The sequence below is a fragment of the Dama dama genome, chromosome 18 (assembly GCF_033118175.1).
Source record: "Dama dama isolate Ldn47 chromosome 18, ASM3311817v1, whole genome shotgun sequence".
Classification (NCBI taxonomy): domain Eukaryota; kingdom Metazoa; phylum Chordata; class Mammalia; order Artiodactyla; family Cervidae; genus Dama; species Dama dama.
This window is the reverse complement of record NC_083698.1, coordinates 92,436,140-92,456,439: the sequence shown is the minus strand read 5'-3', so window position 1 is coordinate 92,456,439 and position 20,300 is coordinate 92,436,140. Positions and strand designations below refer to the sequence as shown.

At 40.6% G+C, this 20,300-nt stretch overlaps 1 protein-coding gene across 4 annotated transcripts in view; it reads right to left on the bottom strand.

Moving 5' to 3' along the window:
• EXOC4 (exocyst complex component 4) overlaps nucleotides 1-19,877 on the bottom strand; it is an 809,489-nt gene extending 789,612 nt beyond the window's left edge. For all 4 annotated transcript variants that reach the window (XM_061165832.1, XM_061165834.1, XM_061165833.1 and 1 more), the window contains exon 1: nucleotides 19,739-19,877. In XM_061165832.1, coding sequence (XP_061021815.1) covers nucleotides 19,739-19,824 — 86 coding nt within the window. In that variant the 5' untranslated portion in view covers nucleotides 19,825-19,877. The remainder of the gene's footprint in view (nucleotides 1-19,738) is intronic.
• Between the last annotated feature and the right edge of the window lie 423 nt (nucleotides 19,878-20,300).

Here is a 20,300-nt window from a genome sequence, read left to right as displayed (position 1 = left end):
GTTTCCTCTATTATCCTTCTTTTTTTTTTTTTTTTTTCTCTATTATCCTTCTTGAGTAATTTTTTTTTAATTTAGTGTTATAATCAGTAACAAAGAAACCTTTTTCTCTTATCTGTTGGCTGCCGTAATTTCGCTCCATTAAATTCCCTCTGATTTGTCAGCTTATACATTCAGCATACTTTATTTCATTTATCTTTTTTAATTTAGGGAGGGGGTAGTTTAGGCTTTCTGTGATGGATGCAATCAATTATAAAGTCCATCATTAGAACTGCTTTCGGAGATGGTCTGTCAGCAAATCAATCACCTATTCCCTTCCAGATTTTTGTAAGCAAACTACTGTAAAACAGTCTTTTTCCAAACTGTCATTTAGAGCAAAAGATCTTAATTCATGAGTCACACAATTTACAAAACATTATCTTCCAACTTAGAGGGAGATTCAGCAGGCCAGTCTGATACTAATCTAACCTCTAAAAAGAATTTTGTAAATGTGTTAAGGGATGTCAAGAGATGATGTCCAGCATGAAACGGGGGAACGGGAGGGACAGAAATGGAATGAAGCAAAGGCACTGCCTGGGGAGGGAGCGGTACAGGATACACACTGGGAACCCCAAGACTTGAAGGAAGGCCTTTCCCACGCCAGATCCTGTGTCCTCCTCTGTCAACTGGTAAGCCTACACCAGACTACCTCGAAGCTTACTTCCAGGAAGAAAATAACACACAAGCATTGAGCTAATTAAGTAAATCAGAGTAGAGACCTTGGGGTGGTGCGGGGGCGGGTGGAGTTTTGGTTTCAAAGATAGAGCAACCAGTATTACTTGCAATATTTGGGTACAGGGTGGCTGAGCATGTCATCATGTTGTTTCTATGATACATAACTTTGCTCTTTAAATCTGAAACCTTCCAGGCTGTTAATCTAGAATAAAGCACAATCAGAAAATGCCTTCAATTTATCAACTGTCCCAAAGGGAAGAGTTCCTAGATATTTAACTATTAGTTCCCCCTGTTGGCAGCAAATGGCCACAGACTTTTTTCAAAGCTACACTCAGTCAGTTTGCCATCTTTATGAGGCTTTGCAGGATTTCCTCCCCACCATCTGTGGAAGGAAACATGCCAAGCATTTGACATCATTCACATTTACTAATACAGCTACCACCAGGGAAAATGTCGGGCTGAAAGACCATCTTCATGGGCATCAGCTGGCACTGTAACACATCACCACACTTAGGAATGATTCAGAAAACCGAAAGGGTTACTGAAATGAAGATGAGAATAAACCGGTCTCTAAGCGAGTTTCAGTTCCTATGTTCATCTTCAGAGAAAACATCTGTATAAGGAAATAGCCTGTGCCATGTTTTGCCCCCACATCCAAAATTCATCCTCTAGATGTAAACTGGGCTGAATGACATTTGCCTTTAGTAAAAAATGTCTTGCATAAGAGCACTCTGAGAGGACAAAACCATTCAAGTTTTGTTTGTGCTTTGGGATTTGTCTGTTTCTGTGGACCATTTTTGAAGTCTTTACTGAATGTTACAATACTGCTCCTGTTTTACGTTTTTTCATCTTGAAGCATGTGGAATCTTACTTCCGCAACCAGGCATTGAACCCACACCGCCTGTACTGGAAGTGCAGGGTCTTACCCACTGGACCGCCACAGAAAACCTTAAAAAGTGTTTTGTTTTTTAATTAGAGAAAAGGAAAGCAGCAATAATAATGGCCACTAATATCTAGAGAGGCTGCACATTTTATAAAAAGTATGTTCAATCCACAGAACAACCCACTGGACTGGGTCCTGTTAACATACTTCCTCTCTCTTTTCACAGATGCCATAGCTGAGATTTAAGATGGTAAATTTGCCCCATCTCAGACAATGAGGGTAAGGGCTAGGGTGTGCATGTATGCTCACTGGCTCACTCGTGTCTGACTCTTTGCAACCCCGTGGACTGTAGCCCACCAGACTCCTCTGTCCATGGAGTTTCCCAGGTAAGAATACTGGAGTGGGTTGCGTTTTCTACTCCAGGGGATCTTCCCGACCCAGGGAATCACACCCGAGCCTCTTGCCTCTCCTCCAATGGCAAGTGGATTCTTCACCACTGCGCCACCTGGGAAGCCTAAGGGATAGTACAGGAATTCAAAATCCACATCAGTCTGTTTCCAGATTACGCTCCTATCTCCTACAGATTTGTGGGCTACTCTGGAATCAAACTGCTTGGGTTGGAACCCAGGCTCCACCGCTGCTGCTCACGTGACCACGGTCACAGTATCTCCTTTTGCCCACCTATAAAATGGAGATAGTAAGTATACCTTCCTTATAGGGCTGCGGGTGAGAATTGGATGAAATTAAACAAGGCCTGGCATATCACTAGCACTCCATAAAAAAGGTTGGTGGCTGCCATTGTTGTAGTAATAGTAGTTAACTGCAATAAAGGCAGTAGCAGTTTTTCACAATGTCATAGAAAGGGCATCCTTTAGAGACAAAGGTTCAAATTTCCTCACCCCCAAATACTGGATCATTAGGCTCTGGGAATGAGGTCTGACCTCCCTTTCACTTTACTCCTCCTTAATGTCAAGAACTGTGAAGAGCCTGAGACTTTATTCTACTCAGAAGCTAAGAAGTTAGCCTGCCACAGTTTCGTGGATGCTGGGAGAAGTCACAAAACTCCTGGGTGGGTCAGAAGCTAAGGACTTCATTAGTCATAGCACAGCAAGTAGCAAGAGCATCAGCATGTTCGGAGCAGACCGCTTGCCCCCAAGTCCCATGGGCAGTGGGAAGATGGGTCCAAATGGATGCCTGCTGAATTGCTGAAGAGGACTCTGAGCTTTGAAAACTGAATTTTTTATACTAGACAGTAAACATGCCTGCCATTTGCTCTGGAGGGGAAAATTATCTCTACCTTTTAAACAGGTCAAACAAACATCCTTGAGAGTCTAAAACAAAGGGCACCCATACTTTGCTCACAAGAACCTCAGAAACACAACCTTCCCAAGGAGAACTGTCCCCCAACAAAAATGAAACCTAATTGATTGGGTTCCTCCAGGGACTGCATGGTGTTGAGCAATAGCCAACCATCAACAAAGATTCATTTCCAACCTGTTTTCAACAAAACGAGGCCAGAAATACAACGCCTCACACATTAAATATCTGCAAAATGAATGAATGATAGACCATAAGAGCAGACTAATTCTAGGGAGAGAGTCCCCCCACATGCTCCTGAAACCCAGCGAATTTCAGTGTGGGATTATCCTACTTTAAGCGGGTCACCTGACCTGAACTGAGAGCAGGATGGAAAAGAAGGCTTGTGATTGAGCTAACCCTGCCAGCCAGGTCAGGAACCTCTCCTCAGCCTGCTAAGCCTCTGGGTAAAGAAAAGATCACTTGCTCACAGAGCCACTCCCCACAATTCTGAACTGCTCTACTTGCTACAAGGTCTTTCATTAAAATAAAATCCTCCTCTTTGTAATTTCTCCCCATTGATGCTGGGGAGAAAAAGAGTGAAAGTGTTATTCGCTCAGTCCCATTGGACTCTGCGACCCCATGGACTGTAGTCCGCCAGGCTCCTCTGTCCATGGGATTCTCCAGGAAAAAATACTGGAATGGGTTGCAATTTCCTTTTTCAGGGGAACTTCCCGACTTAGGGATAGACCCCAGGTTTCCTGCATTGCAGGCAAATTCTTTACCCACTGATCCTAGTTCTGCCTTTTTCAGTAACATAAGTCTATTCCCTCTTTTATGTAGTCTTTCTTTAAATAGTAAAGGATTACTTTAATACTTTCTCACGTTCAACAGCTCCAGTTTCTTCATCCATTTCTTCTACAACATGGAAGCCCACCAGCCTTGTTAATTTCTTCTGAAGTCCCCTCGAAAACAAGGGACACTCACACATAGGACTTACTGCATTACTCTCTGTGGTTTATACATACTAATTTATTCCAGACAACAACCTGTGAAGTAGGTGCCATTGTTCTCTTTTTACATATGAAGAGCCAGAGTTGTGCATTTGAGGCACAGAACTTTTAAGTTGCAGAGCCAGGCCTCAAACCTGGATAGTCTGGTCTTTAGAAGGTTCCCTACCTTGCCTCTCAAGATGTGGTACTCACAACTGACACAACACACTCCTAGTATAACGTGACCATCCAAATAGAAAGGGGTTTTATAACCCATAAATTAGAGCACTCTATTTCTAATAATGTAACCTAGAACTACATAGCATTTTTGTAAATATTGAGTCCAAAAATTATCCAAGATCCCTTTGACAGTAACTGCTGACAATCCAGCTTTCACTCTTCCTCTACTTGGGAGATTTGAAAACTAAATGCACAAATTTACATGACTTCTTGGGTCCCACCATTTTGGGTAAAGAAGATCAAAGTGAGGCACAGAATACAAATTATTGATTATCGATTATACAAACAATAAAGTGGTTATTTTGTACACACAGTTTAAGGTAACACTCAAAATGGTCCTACGAGACAGTATCACCGCCTTTTTACAGATCAGCAATCAAAGGAACAAAGAGGTAAAGTAACTTACACAAATGTACACAGTTAACATCAGAAATGAAAACAAAGTATAATGTCAAAAATCCATGCCCTTCCCACTATACATGTTATGAAACCTGCTTTTCCTGGCTTCAGCTACTGGGCTGCAGGACTGCACCCTAATCAAGCTACAGTCCACATGCGAAGAGAGGAGTGGATAGCCAGGAGATGTCAGGAGAGCACCCAGCAGCTTTTTTAGTATTAATAGTAACAGTCTTGAATCTGGACATAAGGTTTAAAAAGCATGACCTAAAAGAAGACATGGAACAGAGGAGAAACTACTTGAAGTTGCCATCCCAAGATGCTTTCAAGATATGGAATCATTCTTCAGAACTTTTTTGATTCCCATCTCAAAATCATTATGTTTTATAAACTATTGCTAAGTTCACGAAAGTCGCTCAGTCACGTCCGACTCTGTGACCCCATGGGCTATCCAGTCCATAGAGGAGCATAAAAGCACAGATTTCAGTTAAGCTGGACACACACATTTCTGGATCACTAAGAATTTTTCACTAAGACAGCTCTGGCATTTGCATGATGAATTATATCACTGGCCGTGACTAATTAATCCCAGGAAGGAATTTATTTCCCCAGTGGACCTCAAGGACCATGGTACCTACACTAAGCTACAAGGAACATGTACATTAAATGATTCTAGTGAATTCACAGCCATCAGCTCTAAGCAAGCCCTATAAACAAGCATAAAAACCCAGGGTAAATAACTGCAGATCTAAAACCAAGTTTGCCAGCTTCCTTTTTGATACCAGCTTCTATATTTCAGGGTAGCCAGTCAAGTGTTTTGAAAGGAAAATAACTAGTCACGATAATTGGCTCCTTCTATGGAGCAATTTTGCTTTCACTTTGGACTTAATAGAGTGATGATGTCCAGACAAGAGAAAGTAAACAAGAGTCGATATTACTCTTAAAAAAGACAAAGGAAAGATCAAATAAAAGAAAACGCCTATCAATGAAAATAGGGCTAGTCACCCAAAGGTAACCCATCACTCAAGAGAAACAATAACTTCCTGTCAAAGACAGAATAAGTGGGTGCAAAAAAAGAATCTAGAATTCTACCATCAGGAATACAGCAGAAGTGTCTTAGTACACTGACCAAATGTCAAAGATAAGGCATCTTGCGAAACTTTCAAGCTCTTTGACCTTGGGCAAGTCACTGAACATGTCTGGGCCTGTTTCTTTCCTTGTCAAACAGACTGGATCCTAAGAGAACCTGCCCCACCACATTATCATGAGGATTGGAGAAGCGTTGTGAATGCACTTTGTAAAATATAAAGTGCCCTCAATGCGTGGGTAGAAACATTATTAGCAATGAAATAAATCATTTGTGAATCACAACACTGTTAGCCCCAACCCCCTAAAGCTTCCCCTGCTGGAAAATGCCTGAGGATATTTATGAACTGAGATCAGACCTTTTCTCTGTATTCTTACAGTGCCTGGCACATTAAGTGCTTAGGCAAAGCTAAATAATGAGTAGCAGCAAAATGCAGGATCTGAAGAGGTCATGGAGGGTGGTTTTCTGCCTGAAGAAACAACTGCAGCTAGATTATCTCACACAAAGAAATGCCTGTTCAGAAATCTCGAGGAAAGGGCCAACAAGAGTTCCCCCGACCCTGTTTAGTCCATTCAGTCACAGAACAAACAGTTCTGACACACCTCCAGCTTGGCAGGCACGGCTGTGAAGTGGCTAGAGATAGAGCTGTGAGTAAAACCAGTCCGTCCAGGGAGGCGTGCAGTCTGGTCCAGTGGGGGAAAGCAGCCGTGCATACAACCCATGGAGGCCGGGAGAGCAAGGGAGCAGCTACGGGAAAGTGAAGGCAGGGTATGGAGGAGACTCTGGCACAAGGAGGCCAGGAACGGGCGCTCAGGTCAAGAGGACGTCTGAGGGGCTTCCCGGGGAGCTCGGCGGTGAAGAATCCGCCTGCTAATGCAGATGACGCAGGTTCGATCCCTGGTCCGGGAAGATCGCACGTGCCACAGAGCAGCTAAGCCTGTGCGCCACGACTGAGTCTCTGCTCTAGAGCCCGGCAGCCCCCGCCCCCGGCACCCCAGAGTCCACGCTCGGCAACAAGAGAAGCCACCGCAATGAGAAGCCTCCACACGGCAACTCGAGAGTAAGTAGTCCCAGCTTCACAACTAGAGGAAAGCCCACACAGCAATGAAGACCTGGAAAAAGACAAAAAAAATTTTTTTAATTAGGAAAAAAATAAAAATAACAGACTTGACAGTGCGGGAAGGAGAGGGTGGGACAAACTGCAGTAGCACAGAAACATGTATCACCACATGCAAGACAGACAGCCAGCGGGGACTTGCTGCATGATGCAGGAAACCCAAAGCCGGTGCTCCGTGACCACCTCGAGGGGTGGGCTGGGAGGATGCAGGGAGGTTCGAGAGCGAGGGGACATATGTATACCTATGGCTGGTTCATGTGGATGTATAGCAGAAATGAACACAATATTGTAAAGCAATTATCCTTCAATTAAAAATAATTTTTTTTTAATTTTTAATCAAAAAAATAAAAAGATGACATTTAAACAGAGCTTTCTAGAAAACTGGGGTGCAGGGGGGTGGGAGTTAACTACCTGGGAACACTGATTCCAGAGACCACAGTAGATGCACAGATCCTGAGGTAGGACATGGTTGGCCGGTTAAAGGAATGAGGAATGGCCGAGAAGTCAATGTGGCTTCAGAGAAGCGAGGAAGTGATGAGACAAGGTCAGGGAAGAGGCTGGGAGCCAGATCAGGACAGCTTTTCTGGCTCTTACTCCAGAGGGTTCTCTCAAGTCGCTTGGGAGTTAGCACCAAGGCAAAGAATGACAGCTTTCAAACAACAGTTAATGGTGAATAATGAGTAACAATAATTACTTTCAAGTTTCATTTCAATTCTATTCCACTTCTTTCCAAAAAAGATCTGAGATGGTTAGTACAAGAATTCGGACAATAGAAACGAGAAAGGGGAACTAGTTAAAGAGATGTAGAACAACAATGCCATATAAATGTAAAACAGGTATGCAGGTCATATGGACAAATGTAGTGTGTATGAAATGAGCCCCCAATTCAACTTTGAGGTTCCTAGTAGCCGATGCAAAAAGGGAAACCTAGCCAGTAATCCAATTCTTATTCTTAAAAAGCCAGATTCCAATTCCTCCAAGGAAGCAAACTTTAATACTAAACTCTTCAAAAAAGTTCATTTAAAACAAGAAGACATTATACAATACAGTGAACAATGTCCTCAACAACCTTCTAAAAACAGTAACAAATCTTACATGGCCATTTCTTAAAAGTTCCTCCAAGAATGTAACATTAAAACACAACTCAGACCTAAGAGATTTTTAAAGACCCTGAATATAGTCCAGAGTATTAAGCTTTCCAATGATTTTTCATCTAAGAGGAGAATTTAGGGAATTTAAAGGACTAAGTGGATCAAATCATGTTTCATTAACTTCTGCCTTTCAGCAGGCCTTTTGATAGTTCAAGCTAACCAGAGAGTAATTCTCTAAAGAGAGTCCACAGTACAAGTATTTGGTATTACAGGGCTAATAGAGGACTATTAAACATTATAAGACAGAAAAGCAGGTAGTAAGGTTGACAACCAATTGCAAAAAATTAGCCTAAGCAGGGCTCTTGCCTGCTTCTCAAGATTGCCAGATTGTCACTCTGAAAGCATTTTAGGATATTTTAACAAATAAGAATGCACAGAATACCACATGCTATGGACTGAATTGTGACACTGACACGTACACACACACACACCACCAAGCACCACCAAATTCATTATGGTGAAGCCCTAACATAATTGCATTTGCAGGCAGGGCGTAGAAGGCAGGTCATAAAGATTCCACCAGGTCATATGTGCAGGGTCTTAATGGGATGGAACTGGCGTCCTTATAGAGAGGAAGAGACACCGAAGAGCCCCCTCCCTCTCCACGCGCTCACAGAGGAAGGGCCATCTGAGGACACAAGGAGAAGGTGGCCATCTCCCAGCCCTGACTGTACCATCATCTCAGACTTCTGGTCTCCTAGAAGAGAGACTAGGAGATTCTAGTCTCCCAGTCACCCAGGCTGTGGTATTTTTTTACCACTGCCTGAGCAGACAAGTACACCACCCTGTAAAACCCAAGCAGTGTTCTTCTGCTTGGGTAAAATCTCAAGGCAGATGTTATCAGTTACCCCCCACTTAACCACAGCAACACAGATTCTTCCACGAGAAGAGTCAGCTGCCTGATAAAAGTCTCAGATAACTGAATTAATTAACCTGCTATAAGAAATATTTAATATCATACACCTGAATTTTGGTGACACCTGCGGTATAATTAGCATTAAGCCCAGCTTTCTGAAAACAGTTAATATGCTTAATTGTCTACTAAGGACATTCCTTGTCGGCATCCAGTGACCTCTCCTCCAGGAATAATAAAGATTAACGGAACAATTAATGGAAATCCCTCCAAGCAACTCAGAAAAACTAATTACAAGTAAGGCTCCACATATCCAGAAATAACTTACCGGGACGCTACAGCTCTACACAGCAAAACCCACAGTAAAATCAAACCTCTTCAGGGATCCCCATTCTGGGAAGTACTCAACGGGACTCTCAGTAGACAAACTAGATATCACTGAGCCCCTCCATTTTTTTTCCCCCACTCATTAAGCACCTGAATCCCTCCATCAGTATGGCCTTCGCTCATTAGGACAATTCTTGTGAATTTTTTAAATTGCATCACAGAGAGAAGACAAGGAGTCATCTTTACAACGTTCTAACATATTATAAGGCCCAAACTGAGAACTGTTAAATTCTCAGATATTCAAGGGTGAACTAATTTTAGAACCTCACTCCAAGCAGGAAGAAAACAATTTACTGGTCTTTCTAGAACATAATATTCTTCATTATTGGCCCCAATGTAAGAAAAAAAAAGTCTAGAGCTGACATGATTCTTGAAATTGTGAACTCTGTTTTTTTCTAGCTAAAATGCTTTAACTAGAAGATATTAAGCTACATTATCAGATCCACTTAGCCCTTATTTCAAGGGCTTCCCTGGTGACTCAGCAGTGAAGAATCCGCTTGCAATACAGGAGACAAAAGTTTGATCCCTGGGTTGGGAAGGTTCCCTGGGGAAGGAAGTAGCACCCCACTTCAATATTCTTGCCTGGGAAATCCCATGGACAGAGGAGCCTGGCGGCTACAGTCCATGGGGTCACAAAGAGTTCATGACTTAGCGACTAACCCACCACCACCACAGCCCTTATCTCAAAGTGTGAATCAGATTTTCTTTTCCTCAAAAATACTATTAATAACAGCCAACCTAAGACACGCCTGATAGTAATATATACCTGTTATGTCAGGGAGGGCCCTAAGCACAGTTCTGAGTAACGATAAGTACAAACTACAATGGTGAAAAGAGAGGTTACTAAGACTATGAACCTGAACAAGTTTCAAACTGGTCTTTAAAACCTGTTACGTGAAGCAACGTCCTTTGATAAGAGGAATAGTCCTACCAAGGCTCCCAATGAACTGTGAAAACAAGAGACCCTCATCGTATTTCTGAGTTTTGTCAGAAAAAAAAGATCACACATTAAATACATGTGATATGTATCACTATATAGTCACATAAGACATGACATCGTCACTCAAAGCATAACGAAATATAACACTTTTAAATCGGATTTTATTACATTCAATTAGACAATGCAACTACTTCTTAATTACGTTTTATTAGATCCCACAAAATACAAGACAATCCTACCCCGACTGATGGAGATTCACAATGACAAGTTCCTCTGAAAAAATTTTCTGAGGCATAAAAACATCCCTTAATTCACTCCAAAGAAACTCATTTCATATCAAGTGACAGTAAACAATTTCTGCTTTAAAGTCAATTGAAAATTCACGGGTGTCTTGCTTCAGACAGCACTTAGGGCCAATTACCACACCCAATGCATGCAGTTTTTTGTATTTCAATTAAGTTATATAACCCACACTTCTGCGGACCAAAAGCAATAAACTTGTAGCCAACAGAGAAGGCCATTACCAAAATTAAGTAGAATCACTCCTAATAAAGCCTACAATAGTCAAGGGTTGACAAAGTCAACTTAAAATCTCCCCCACCCTTAGTGAACCAAACTCCACCTCTCGTCCACTCCCATTTTAAGCATCACATCCTTAAAGCATCCTTAAAGCATGTCTTCAGTCATCTCATTTTTCACCTCCAGTGGAGTCTTTCTTACTACAACACAGTACAGCATTTGATCATTTCAAACGTGTAGACTATTTCCTATTGAGTTTCTCGTGAGTTCCTCAGAAATAGTGCTTTATAAGATATTAACATATTATATGCTGATAGGCTAGTTTGGAAATTCTGGGTTACACAAATTGAAGCAGGTTTCGTAACTACCTTCATTTTCAGGAGACTTTAATATGTTAATGTTCAAGGTGCCTCTGGGAGAGAGTGTTTGGGTGGGGACGGAGTGAACACAACATGAATATATTATGTAGCATTTCTGCAATTTATTAACCTACAGAACCTTGTCATTCCCACCACCTTCTATCTCCCCAGCATATATATTATACACATACATGTGCATGTTTATGGAAATTTCGAAACACGAACAGAAATTAAGAAACTCATCAAACTCAGCTTCAACAATCAGCAGCACATTCCCATCTCGTTTGGTCTATACCCTCACTGACTCCAAACTTCTTCTGTATTATTTTGAAGCAAATCCTAGACATGATATTTTACTGGTTTATTTCAGTAAGTATCTCTTTAGAACAGTACTTTTCAAAAGACAGCCATACCATTATCTCAGCTAAAAACAAGTTAACAACACTACCTGGTTTCTTGTATCTTACTTTCCCAACTTACATCTTTAAGGGCTACTCAAAACTTTGATGAGTGGTGGACTCACCTGAGACTCCTGTAAAACAGCAGATTCGGGTCAAGTGGTTCAGGTGGCGCCGAAGATTCTGCATTTCTAACAAGCTCGTGATATTCAGTGCAATGATAGTAAGTTTAGACAGCAAGTTTCCAATGGAAAAACACCATTGAAATTTTTCCGTGTGAATTACATGCCACTGTGTTCTTTGAAAGGGCTTTATAAAAATTTTTAAAAGAATAAGTAAAAGCCATTAAAGGTTCAAAGGTTCTCTGAAGGATCTTGAAATATGTTTCTTACCATGTCACATGATACTCAATTTTCCCCTATAACTTCCTGTTAAATGGGGGGGGGGGGGGGGTCCCTGGTTTTTCAAGGTGAGACACACAAAGAACCTAAAGACGAAGGTCATAACTCATTCCATAGCTAGAAAGCCATTAACAAAAACGTAAGGAGCAGCAGAGCATAAGACCAGAGGGAGGAGAGCTCACCACTGCAAACTGAAAAATGCCAGCACAAGCTGAAACACCCCAATGCAAACAAAAAGCCAACAACCAACAGAAACATTCTAAGTACTATGCCGTCCAAAGAAAATCCATCTACTAGCCACACTGGACCTCATGCTAACAAGCAATACCATCACAGGTATCAAATAAAACAACTACATTTTTAAAAATAAATATATAAACAGATACAAACTAGTTCCAAAGCATTTCTAAGAGTTCTGAAGGAAAAGCTCCTGAAAAAGAACTATATGAAGTTAACTTTAATACTCCACAAAATACTGCAAAATCAGAAAGACCATTAGTGCTGAGGTATCTAGTTCACTTTCAGGCTACAACTTTTTTTAGAGCATCTTATGCTTCCTCTTTGAGCACAGGCAACCCAAAATTTGGGCCCAGGAAAATTAACCTTTTGAGATCTTGGTTTTTTTTAAATATGAAGCACTGATAGACTTCTGCTCCGGGAATGGATGAAATCATAGGAAATGGATTTACCCTCCCATCCAAAACAACAAACAAAAGATTTCAAACCCTTGGACATGAAAGCTGCTGGAGTTTGCTGAGCAGAGTCCCGGAGAAGAGAGAGCTAAGCAGAGCACCCTGGAGATCTGTGGGAAGCGTCCTAGAGTCTTCACCCGAGCATGTGTGGTAGAAAACTACTCAAGGCCACAAAAAGGACCACTGGAAAGCACTTGCGAGAACCACGATCTGAAATCACACACAGCCAGGGTGAAAAATCTTACCACTCGCAGAGCACTAGCTGGAGTAGTAAGGATTCTGCCACAGTCTGGGATAAAACTGCCCTAAACTAAATGCTGCTTGGCTCCTGACTGTTGCTAACTTGCTAAGTCGCATCTGACTCTTGCAACCCCATGGACTGGAGTCCACCTCGCTCTTCTGTCCATGGGATTTCTGCCATTTCCTTCTCTAGGGGAATCTTCCCAACCCAGGGATTGAACCCCTGGCTCCTGCATTGCAGGCGGATTCTTTACTGCTGAACCATGGGGGAAAGCCAATTAGCAAAATTTAAAACAGGGCCTCAAAGGGCCACACTGTTTCTGAGTAAGTTAACCACATCCCAGAAAACACTCAAGAATATTTATTGGAGAACAAAGATATCGAATATGAGTACATAACAAGGTAAAAATCACAAAGTCTAGCATCCAAGAAGTGCAAAGCATACAGGGGGAGGGAAGATTAATCAACTGAAATGAACCCCAAACTGATGACATAATAAAATTAGTAAACAAGAACACTTAAAGAGTTACCTGTATTCCATATGTTCAAGAAACTACAGGAAAGACTGCAAATATTTTTTTTAAAGACCCAAATTAAATCTCTGAAAGAGCAAAACCACAATCTAATAAAAATTACATTACATGGAGTTAATAGCAGAATGGGAATTGCAGAAAAGATTAATGAAGTTTAACACACAGCAACAGAAACCATATCCAAAAAAAAAGAAACCCACCTAGAAAAAAAGAAAAAAGACCCAAAAATAAACAGAGAAAGACAGCATCAATATTCAGGGAGCTGTGGGATGACAGGAAGTGTCTTAAACTACTTAGAGGTAAATCTGACAGTCCATGACAACACATGGACTTACACTTGAAATCTACAAAGAAACTGCTGAGAGGAATTGAGTGAAGAGAGATAATACTGTTTATGGATCAGAAGACATATTGTTGCGATGTCAATTCTCCCATATTAATCAGGACATTCAATGCAACCCTAACCAAAATCCCAGTGGGTTTATTTTAAAAATTGATTGGCTAATTCTAAAATTGAGATGGCAATGCAAAGAACCTAGAAGAGCCAAAATTAACTTTGAAAAAGTAGAAGAGAGTTGGAAAGCTTATGTTATATGTCTCCAAGACTTATAAAGGCAGAAATCAAGGCTGTGTAGCATTGTCATTAAGATAAACAGACTAGAGAGTCAAAAAATAGATCCACACTGGCCACCCGATTTTCGATAAAGGTACAAAAGAAATTCAGGGGAAAAAGAACAGTCTTTTAAACAAGTGGTGTTGGGAACAACAGGATATTCTTACAAAAAAACTGAACTGGAAAAAAAATTAACAAGGATACCAGAAGTGTCTATCTTGACATGGGTAGTGGTTACAAAAGCAAAAACTGTCATATACTTAATATATGTGCACTTTACTATATGTATATATACCCTAAAAATGGAGACAGTAAAGTTATAAGTTTAACACATAGAGTATGATATCATTTTTTTTTTTTTACTATTTCTATCTATCCATCCAACATTTCATACAGAGAGACAGACACAGAGAAAGGGAAAGACAGAGAGAGATCTGAAATGAGGTTCAGCTAATACTAGTGATGGTAACTTAAGGAAAATAAAGTTTGGAATAACATTTTTTTACTTTCATCCGCAATTTTTTGCATTTCCATGGTTTGATTACTTTACAATGAGTATGTACCATTTTTATAACAATGCAATGATATTTAAAAGCTTAAAGAAAAGTTATTAACAATGATTAATTCTAGGTGAAGAGACTATGAGTAACTTATTTTTTAATTCCCCCAGTTAAATACTTATACAATTACAAATATGTAATATTTATATCATTTTGTTATGCTAAAAATATGTTAACTTTGTCATAACTACACCTATTAAGCCTCTGTATGTACCTGGACAGGATTGACATAAAAACCTTAAAAACAAAAACAGTATTTTGAGAAATGGATTTTTAGACAATGTTTCTCTTTGATGATTTTTTCTTAACAAGTTTGTGTGATACAATTTTTATAAAAGAAAATGGGAAAAGTTGCCATGACAAGCATGCATAAAAAAAAGAGAACACAAAGCACAAAAAATGTTGGTGAAGACCTCACAAATATACAACAATGGAGAAAAGATAATCTTTTCAACAAATGGTGTTGAGAACTGAACATTCACCACAAAAATCAGTCTAGACAGAGATCTTATAGCTTTCACAAAAATTAACTCAAAATGAATATGAGATCTAAATATCAAACACCTAGAAGTTAGCAAAGAAGAAAACTGAGATGACTTTGGGCACAGCGGTGACGTTTTAGCTACATCAAAGACATGATCCATGAAAGAAACAAGTGACAGCTGAATTTTACTAAGATGAAAAACTCCTGCTGAGCAAATCACCCAACATTAAAGAGCCTGGATGGGACAGGAGGTGGGAGAAGGGTGGTGGTGGTGGTGGTGGTGGTGGTCTAGTTGCTCAGTTGTGTTCCACTCTTGTGACCAAGTGGACTGTGACAGCCAGGCTCCTCTGTCCACGGGATTTTTCAGGCAAGAATACTGGAGTGGGTTGCCATGCCCTCCTCCAGGGGATCTTCCCAACCCAGGGATCGAATCTAGGTCTCCCACATTCAAACGGATTCTTTATCATCTGAGCCACCAGGAAAGCTCAAGAATACTGGAGTGGATTGCCAAGCCCTCTTCCAAGGGATCTTCCCAACCCAGGGATCAAACCCAGGTCCCCCGCATCGCAGGCGGATTCTTTACCACTGGGCCACAAGTGAAGCCGACAATCTCCAGGACTCTGCTCCAATGACCCTTCCTGCCACAATTTGTGTCATGGACCTCAAAGCTGTTTGTTCAAAGCTATAACCAAAATGTGGACTCCTGCAACAAAGTGTACTTTGAATTAAATACAGGGCTGACCAAAATACTCTGAAGAGAAAGGGGCTTTAACAGGTGTCTACAATAAACGATTTTCTAAGTTTCTGAAATTCCAACTTCTGTGAAGACATAAAAGTTGATGACAATATGCTCCTTTTACTGCCTTCAGACCTCCTTGCCATCTGTAAGCAGTGTCTGTCCACAAAAGCTCTGCTCTGAGGTTTCAAGGAGGTCTCCTCCAGTCACAGCTGAAGTTTGTCTTCCCAATTAAGCCGGCTATTAAAGGCCAACTTATAAAGAGAAGAGAGTCAACACTTAATTGGGAAGTAAATCACCTAACAGTAAGTGGTAGACACATTTCCCAATTAAAAATCTGACAAGACCTCACAAAAATAAAATAGCATCTCCAAAATGCCATCTTGCTTGTTGCCCATTTAGAGAGGCTGCCTGTCCCAACTTCACACGAAGCAAAAGGTTAGGGGGGAAAAGATCAATAGAAAAGTAGGAAATGCTGTGTCTGCGTGTGTCCGTAAAACTGTCCAGATTGTACATCAGCAGGTAATCAGGTCTCTGTCCACCCGATTAGTTTCATTTTAAAGGGTCAGGGGCAAGACTTAAACCAAAAGCTGTGGTTAACAGCAGCTTCTAAAATCAATCCTAAACACTATGCCTCCTCATCAAAGCCCCGCCTCACAAAAGAATCTCTTTTGTTAAATCCCATAGTGCACACTCTGAATCATCTGGCCGCCCTGAAATGGTTTTATTCAGTATTTTGTAAATGGTTAAGAATTTCACTTATGAGTCTAAAAGCACTTAAATAACCCATCCACCAAATGTAACCCCTCCACTACAATTACACTATATTTTTTTTACATCATTTTGACTTTTAAATGCCTTAAAGTGATGCACTATCACACAAGCAAAATAGTCACCATTTAATTACTTGGTACCATGGCTGCATATAGTGATGAAGTGTGGGTATTCCCCATGTCTACTCTGACACTGTCCTCAGGTCAAACCCTCATCCACCTACAGTCTTTTTCCAGTTAAAAAACGCTTCTAACAATAAATGGTGTTCCAACTAATAGGAATAGTAAGAGAATATAAAGTGCTATGCTAATATTAATACATAATAGAGTACAGAAATGACACTTTTTACATATCAGAGCAGGAGAACTGAAGGAGAATTTTTAACATTCACTATTCAAAAAAGGAAAACAACTGCCCATTGATAGAAAAAGATAAAGCTAAACTAATCAAACTCTTCAAAGGACAATGGACTCTATCACTCACAAGTCATTTATTTTGTGACAAAGTGACAGGTCCAAAGAAGCCTGGAAGAGAACTGGCATGTACCAGAGACATCTTCAGGGATGTTAAGATTTTATAAGCATGAGTCTAAAATGGTTTTCCTTTCTGAGGCTTGTTGCCAAAGCAACCAGGAAAGCTACAGTCTTTGAGAGAGAATTTGAAAAGAGGTTAAGGATAAGAGGAGGTAATCAAAGTTTCATGTGAGGAATTTACAATCATGAATACAATGTTGCAAGAAGAGTAACAGGAAGAATACAAATTGAACAGATAGACAAAGCAGCAACTTCAGAGTCACAGAACAATCTACTAACAAGAGAGATGAATCCTCCATTCTTTTTATTTCCATTTTATTGAGATATATTTGACATACAACATCGTAATTATTTAAGGTACACACATAATGATTTGAGATATAGGTATATTGCAAAATGATTAAGCCAGTAAGTCAGCATCCATCACCACAGATTTTTCCTTGTGATAAGAACTTTTAAGAGCTACTCTCTTAGTAACTACTTTCCTCTTTGCATTCTTCCCTCAAGTAGACCCCCCGAAACTCCCCCACCCCAAATACCAAAGTAAAACTACCATTTTCCTCTCATTCGCTGCTATTATTTATGAAATGGAAACCACTGGCTGTTTCAGAGCACATCAGGGAGGAAACAAGGAATTAGCAACACCCAAATTTTCACTCCAACACCAAAATTTTCCTGTGACTCAGAGAAATGTTGAAATACTCTGACACCAGCAACATCCAGTCTTAAACAAGGTCCTTTGTAACCATGAACCCCAATCCTTACTAACCTTGCCCAGGATGCTAGATCTGGACACTCCAATATAGCATGCTGGTAACAGATTATAATAAACTAAAAATGTTATTCAAGTGGTCTGAGGTGGCCAAGGACAGAGAAGAAAAATGAGTTAACAATATACAACAGAAGTCAGAGTGAAAAATGTCCAGGTCCAAATCATGGTGGTAATGTGAAGGTAACAGAGATGGAAATAAGAGACACATGGGCAACCACCAAATCATATTCCATAACACCCAGCAGGAGATTCCCCCTGAAGAACATATAGGCACAGTCAACCAAAGGCAACGAATGTTTCCAATCAGTATCCGTTAAAAAAAAAAAAAAAAAGCTTTAGTTTAATATAAAGGGTTTTTCCAAATATAAGACATTTTGGGTAAACTTAAATGACCTTTAAGAAAACTGATATACAAAATACAAGAAATGAGCAAAGACTACAAAATCATAAATACATAACTGAGAAGGTACATTTGTATATACTCTTCCCTGATCCCCACTCCACTTTTGTTGAAAATATCTGCTCCTTCTCCTAGATTTCCAGCACATTTCATCTGTCTCTTCTAGTCTTATGTCACGTTGTTACTTACATATTTTATCCCTCAAGTAGTCTATACTCTTAAGGGTACCATCATGTCAGATTCATCTTTGCAAAACTCGGGGCATTCACTCATTCATTCAACAAATATTTACTAACTACATAGTAAGTGCCAGGCTCTGTACAACACACTGGCACTAAACTTGTATTGTTTAAATGAATGTTGACTATAAAGCAAAAATAAATAAATAAACAAGTTGAAAAAGGAATCCAAATAAATTCATGTATTATAGTTCCTCAGGAATGAAGCTGGGGAACTAAAAATATTGTACTTGGAGTTTTAGTATCATGATAAACATTTACACTACTTGTGTTTTGTCTTGGCAAGACTGGGTCCACAAAAAAACTGCATTTCCTCTGTATGACCTACCAAGTATATCACATATGTCCATACAGAGAAGAATTATCCTCTTAATCCTAAAGAAAATTTAGTAACAATGATTTCATATGTCACAATCTTACTTCTAGAGAAGCCTAAATACCCATGAAATGGGTCTTTATCAGTCCATGGGTGGGTGGGCTGTTCTAAAAGTTAGATCTGTTCATTCATTCAAATGCTTACTAACTACCAGATACTGTTGAGCCTGGGTTTTTAAAAGGTCATCAGAAGCCCTCCAAAAGTCAACCAAAAGTTTAGCATAGGTGGGGGAAAGGGGGAGGGAGATGTTTCATTTTAGGAAAAATACATGGATTGAAATTCACGTGCTAACAGCATAACATGTCATAATACATTTTGTTCAGCCTGCTTTTAGCCACTCCCTGAATCATCCTTAGCGGGATCTGAATGAATTCTCCACTCTTACTATAATTTACTTTAAGAAAAAGTGGCCCCTAGAAGGTCGACCACTCCTTACTTCCACCATATACAGTCTGGGAAAATGATATGCATAGAGGATAACTTGAAATTTGTTTTGCTTTTTAAAGACTAGATAGGAATACGAAGGCTGAACAAATATCAGCACGGATGTGTGCCTTCAAATCTACAACTCTTCTAACCAGCTCACGACAGGCTATCGTATTTGAGGCTGAGCCATTGACAGGTGGTTGGAGGTGTTCAACGTGTGAAAACAAAATCTGCAATTTGTGACAGAGGTCTGCGGACGTCAGGGCCTGACACCCAGAAGTCCAGGGAACAAGGTGAGCGATGCTGAAGACAATCAAGCAATACATGTATGAATAAGTGAACACACCTGGCTTTCTCTACCAAACCCCAAATAGCGTGCTTTTAGGGCCGTGGGACCCTAGTGGAAAGCTCTGGCAGTAAATTAGAAAAACACTGAGAGGCCAGGCTCCTCCCTCTGGCCCAACCCCAGAGAAAAATTGAGAACTGCGGGGGCCCTTGGGAGGGGCTGGGGGGAGGCAAGGAGGAAAGGGAGGGGTCGGCAGGGTGGAACCCAGCTAACCCTTCTCCCTTCCAAAGCGGAAATCGAGCCGCTGCCCCCTGTCCCCTGCCCCTGCCTCCTGCCTCCCTCACCTGATCACAGAGATGAGCAGCCCCGAGGGGTCTTTGCTTTTGCTGACTGTGCTTCTGTATTTCCCACCAGCTCCTTCTGCCGCCATCTTGGTGCGAGGGGGAGAGCGGGTGGGCTGGAAGGAACCAAGTGTAAACTCTGTAATTGACCTCTCTGGAGAGTGCACCAATGGGAGAAAGGAAGTCCAAAGACACGGAACTGGATAACCCAATCGCTGAGGAGAGGAGGCGGGACCTAGGAAGTAAGTTTCAGGCGCGCTCTAAGCACTCTGGGAATTGTAGTTTCCTTCCGCGGTTCCAGGGCGCGCAGGAAAACTAATACAGCTGCGATTTGGTGAAACCTTCTTATATCTTTATTTGTATTTATTCTGATCTTGAATTTTCCCCCCAGTTTTATTGTTTTTAGAATTTTATTAGTTTTTAAATCATATTTATCTGATGATGCCAAAGTGCGTACATGGGGTGTGTATTTCAGTAGGGTCTGTGTTTGATGTCTGTATGACAGTTTTTACTTTAAACACAAGTAGTTTTTTTAAAATCCAATAAAATGCGAAAATGGATAGAT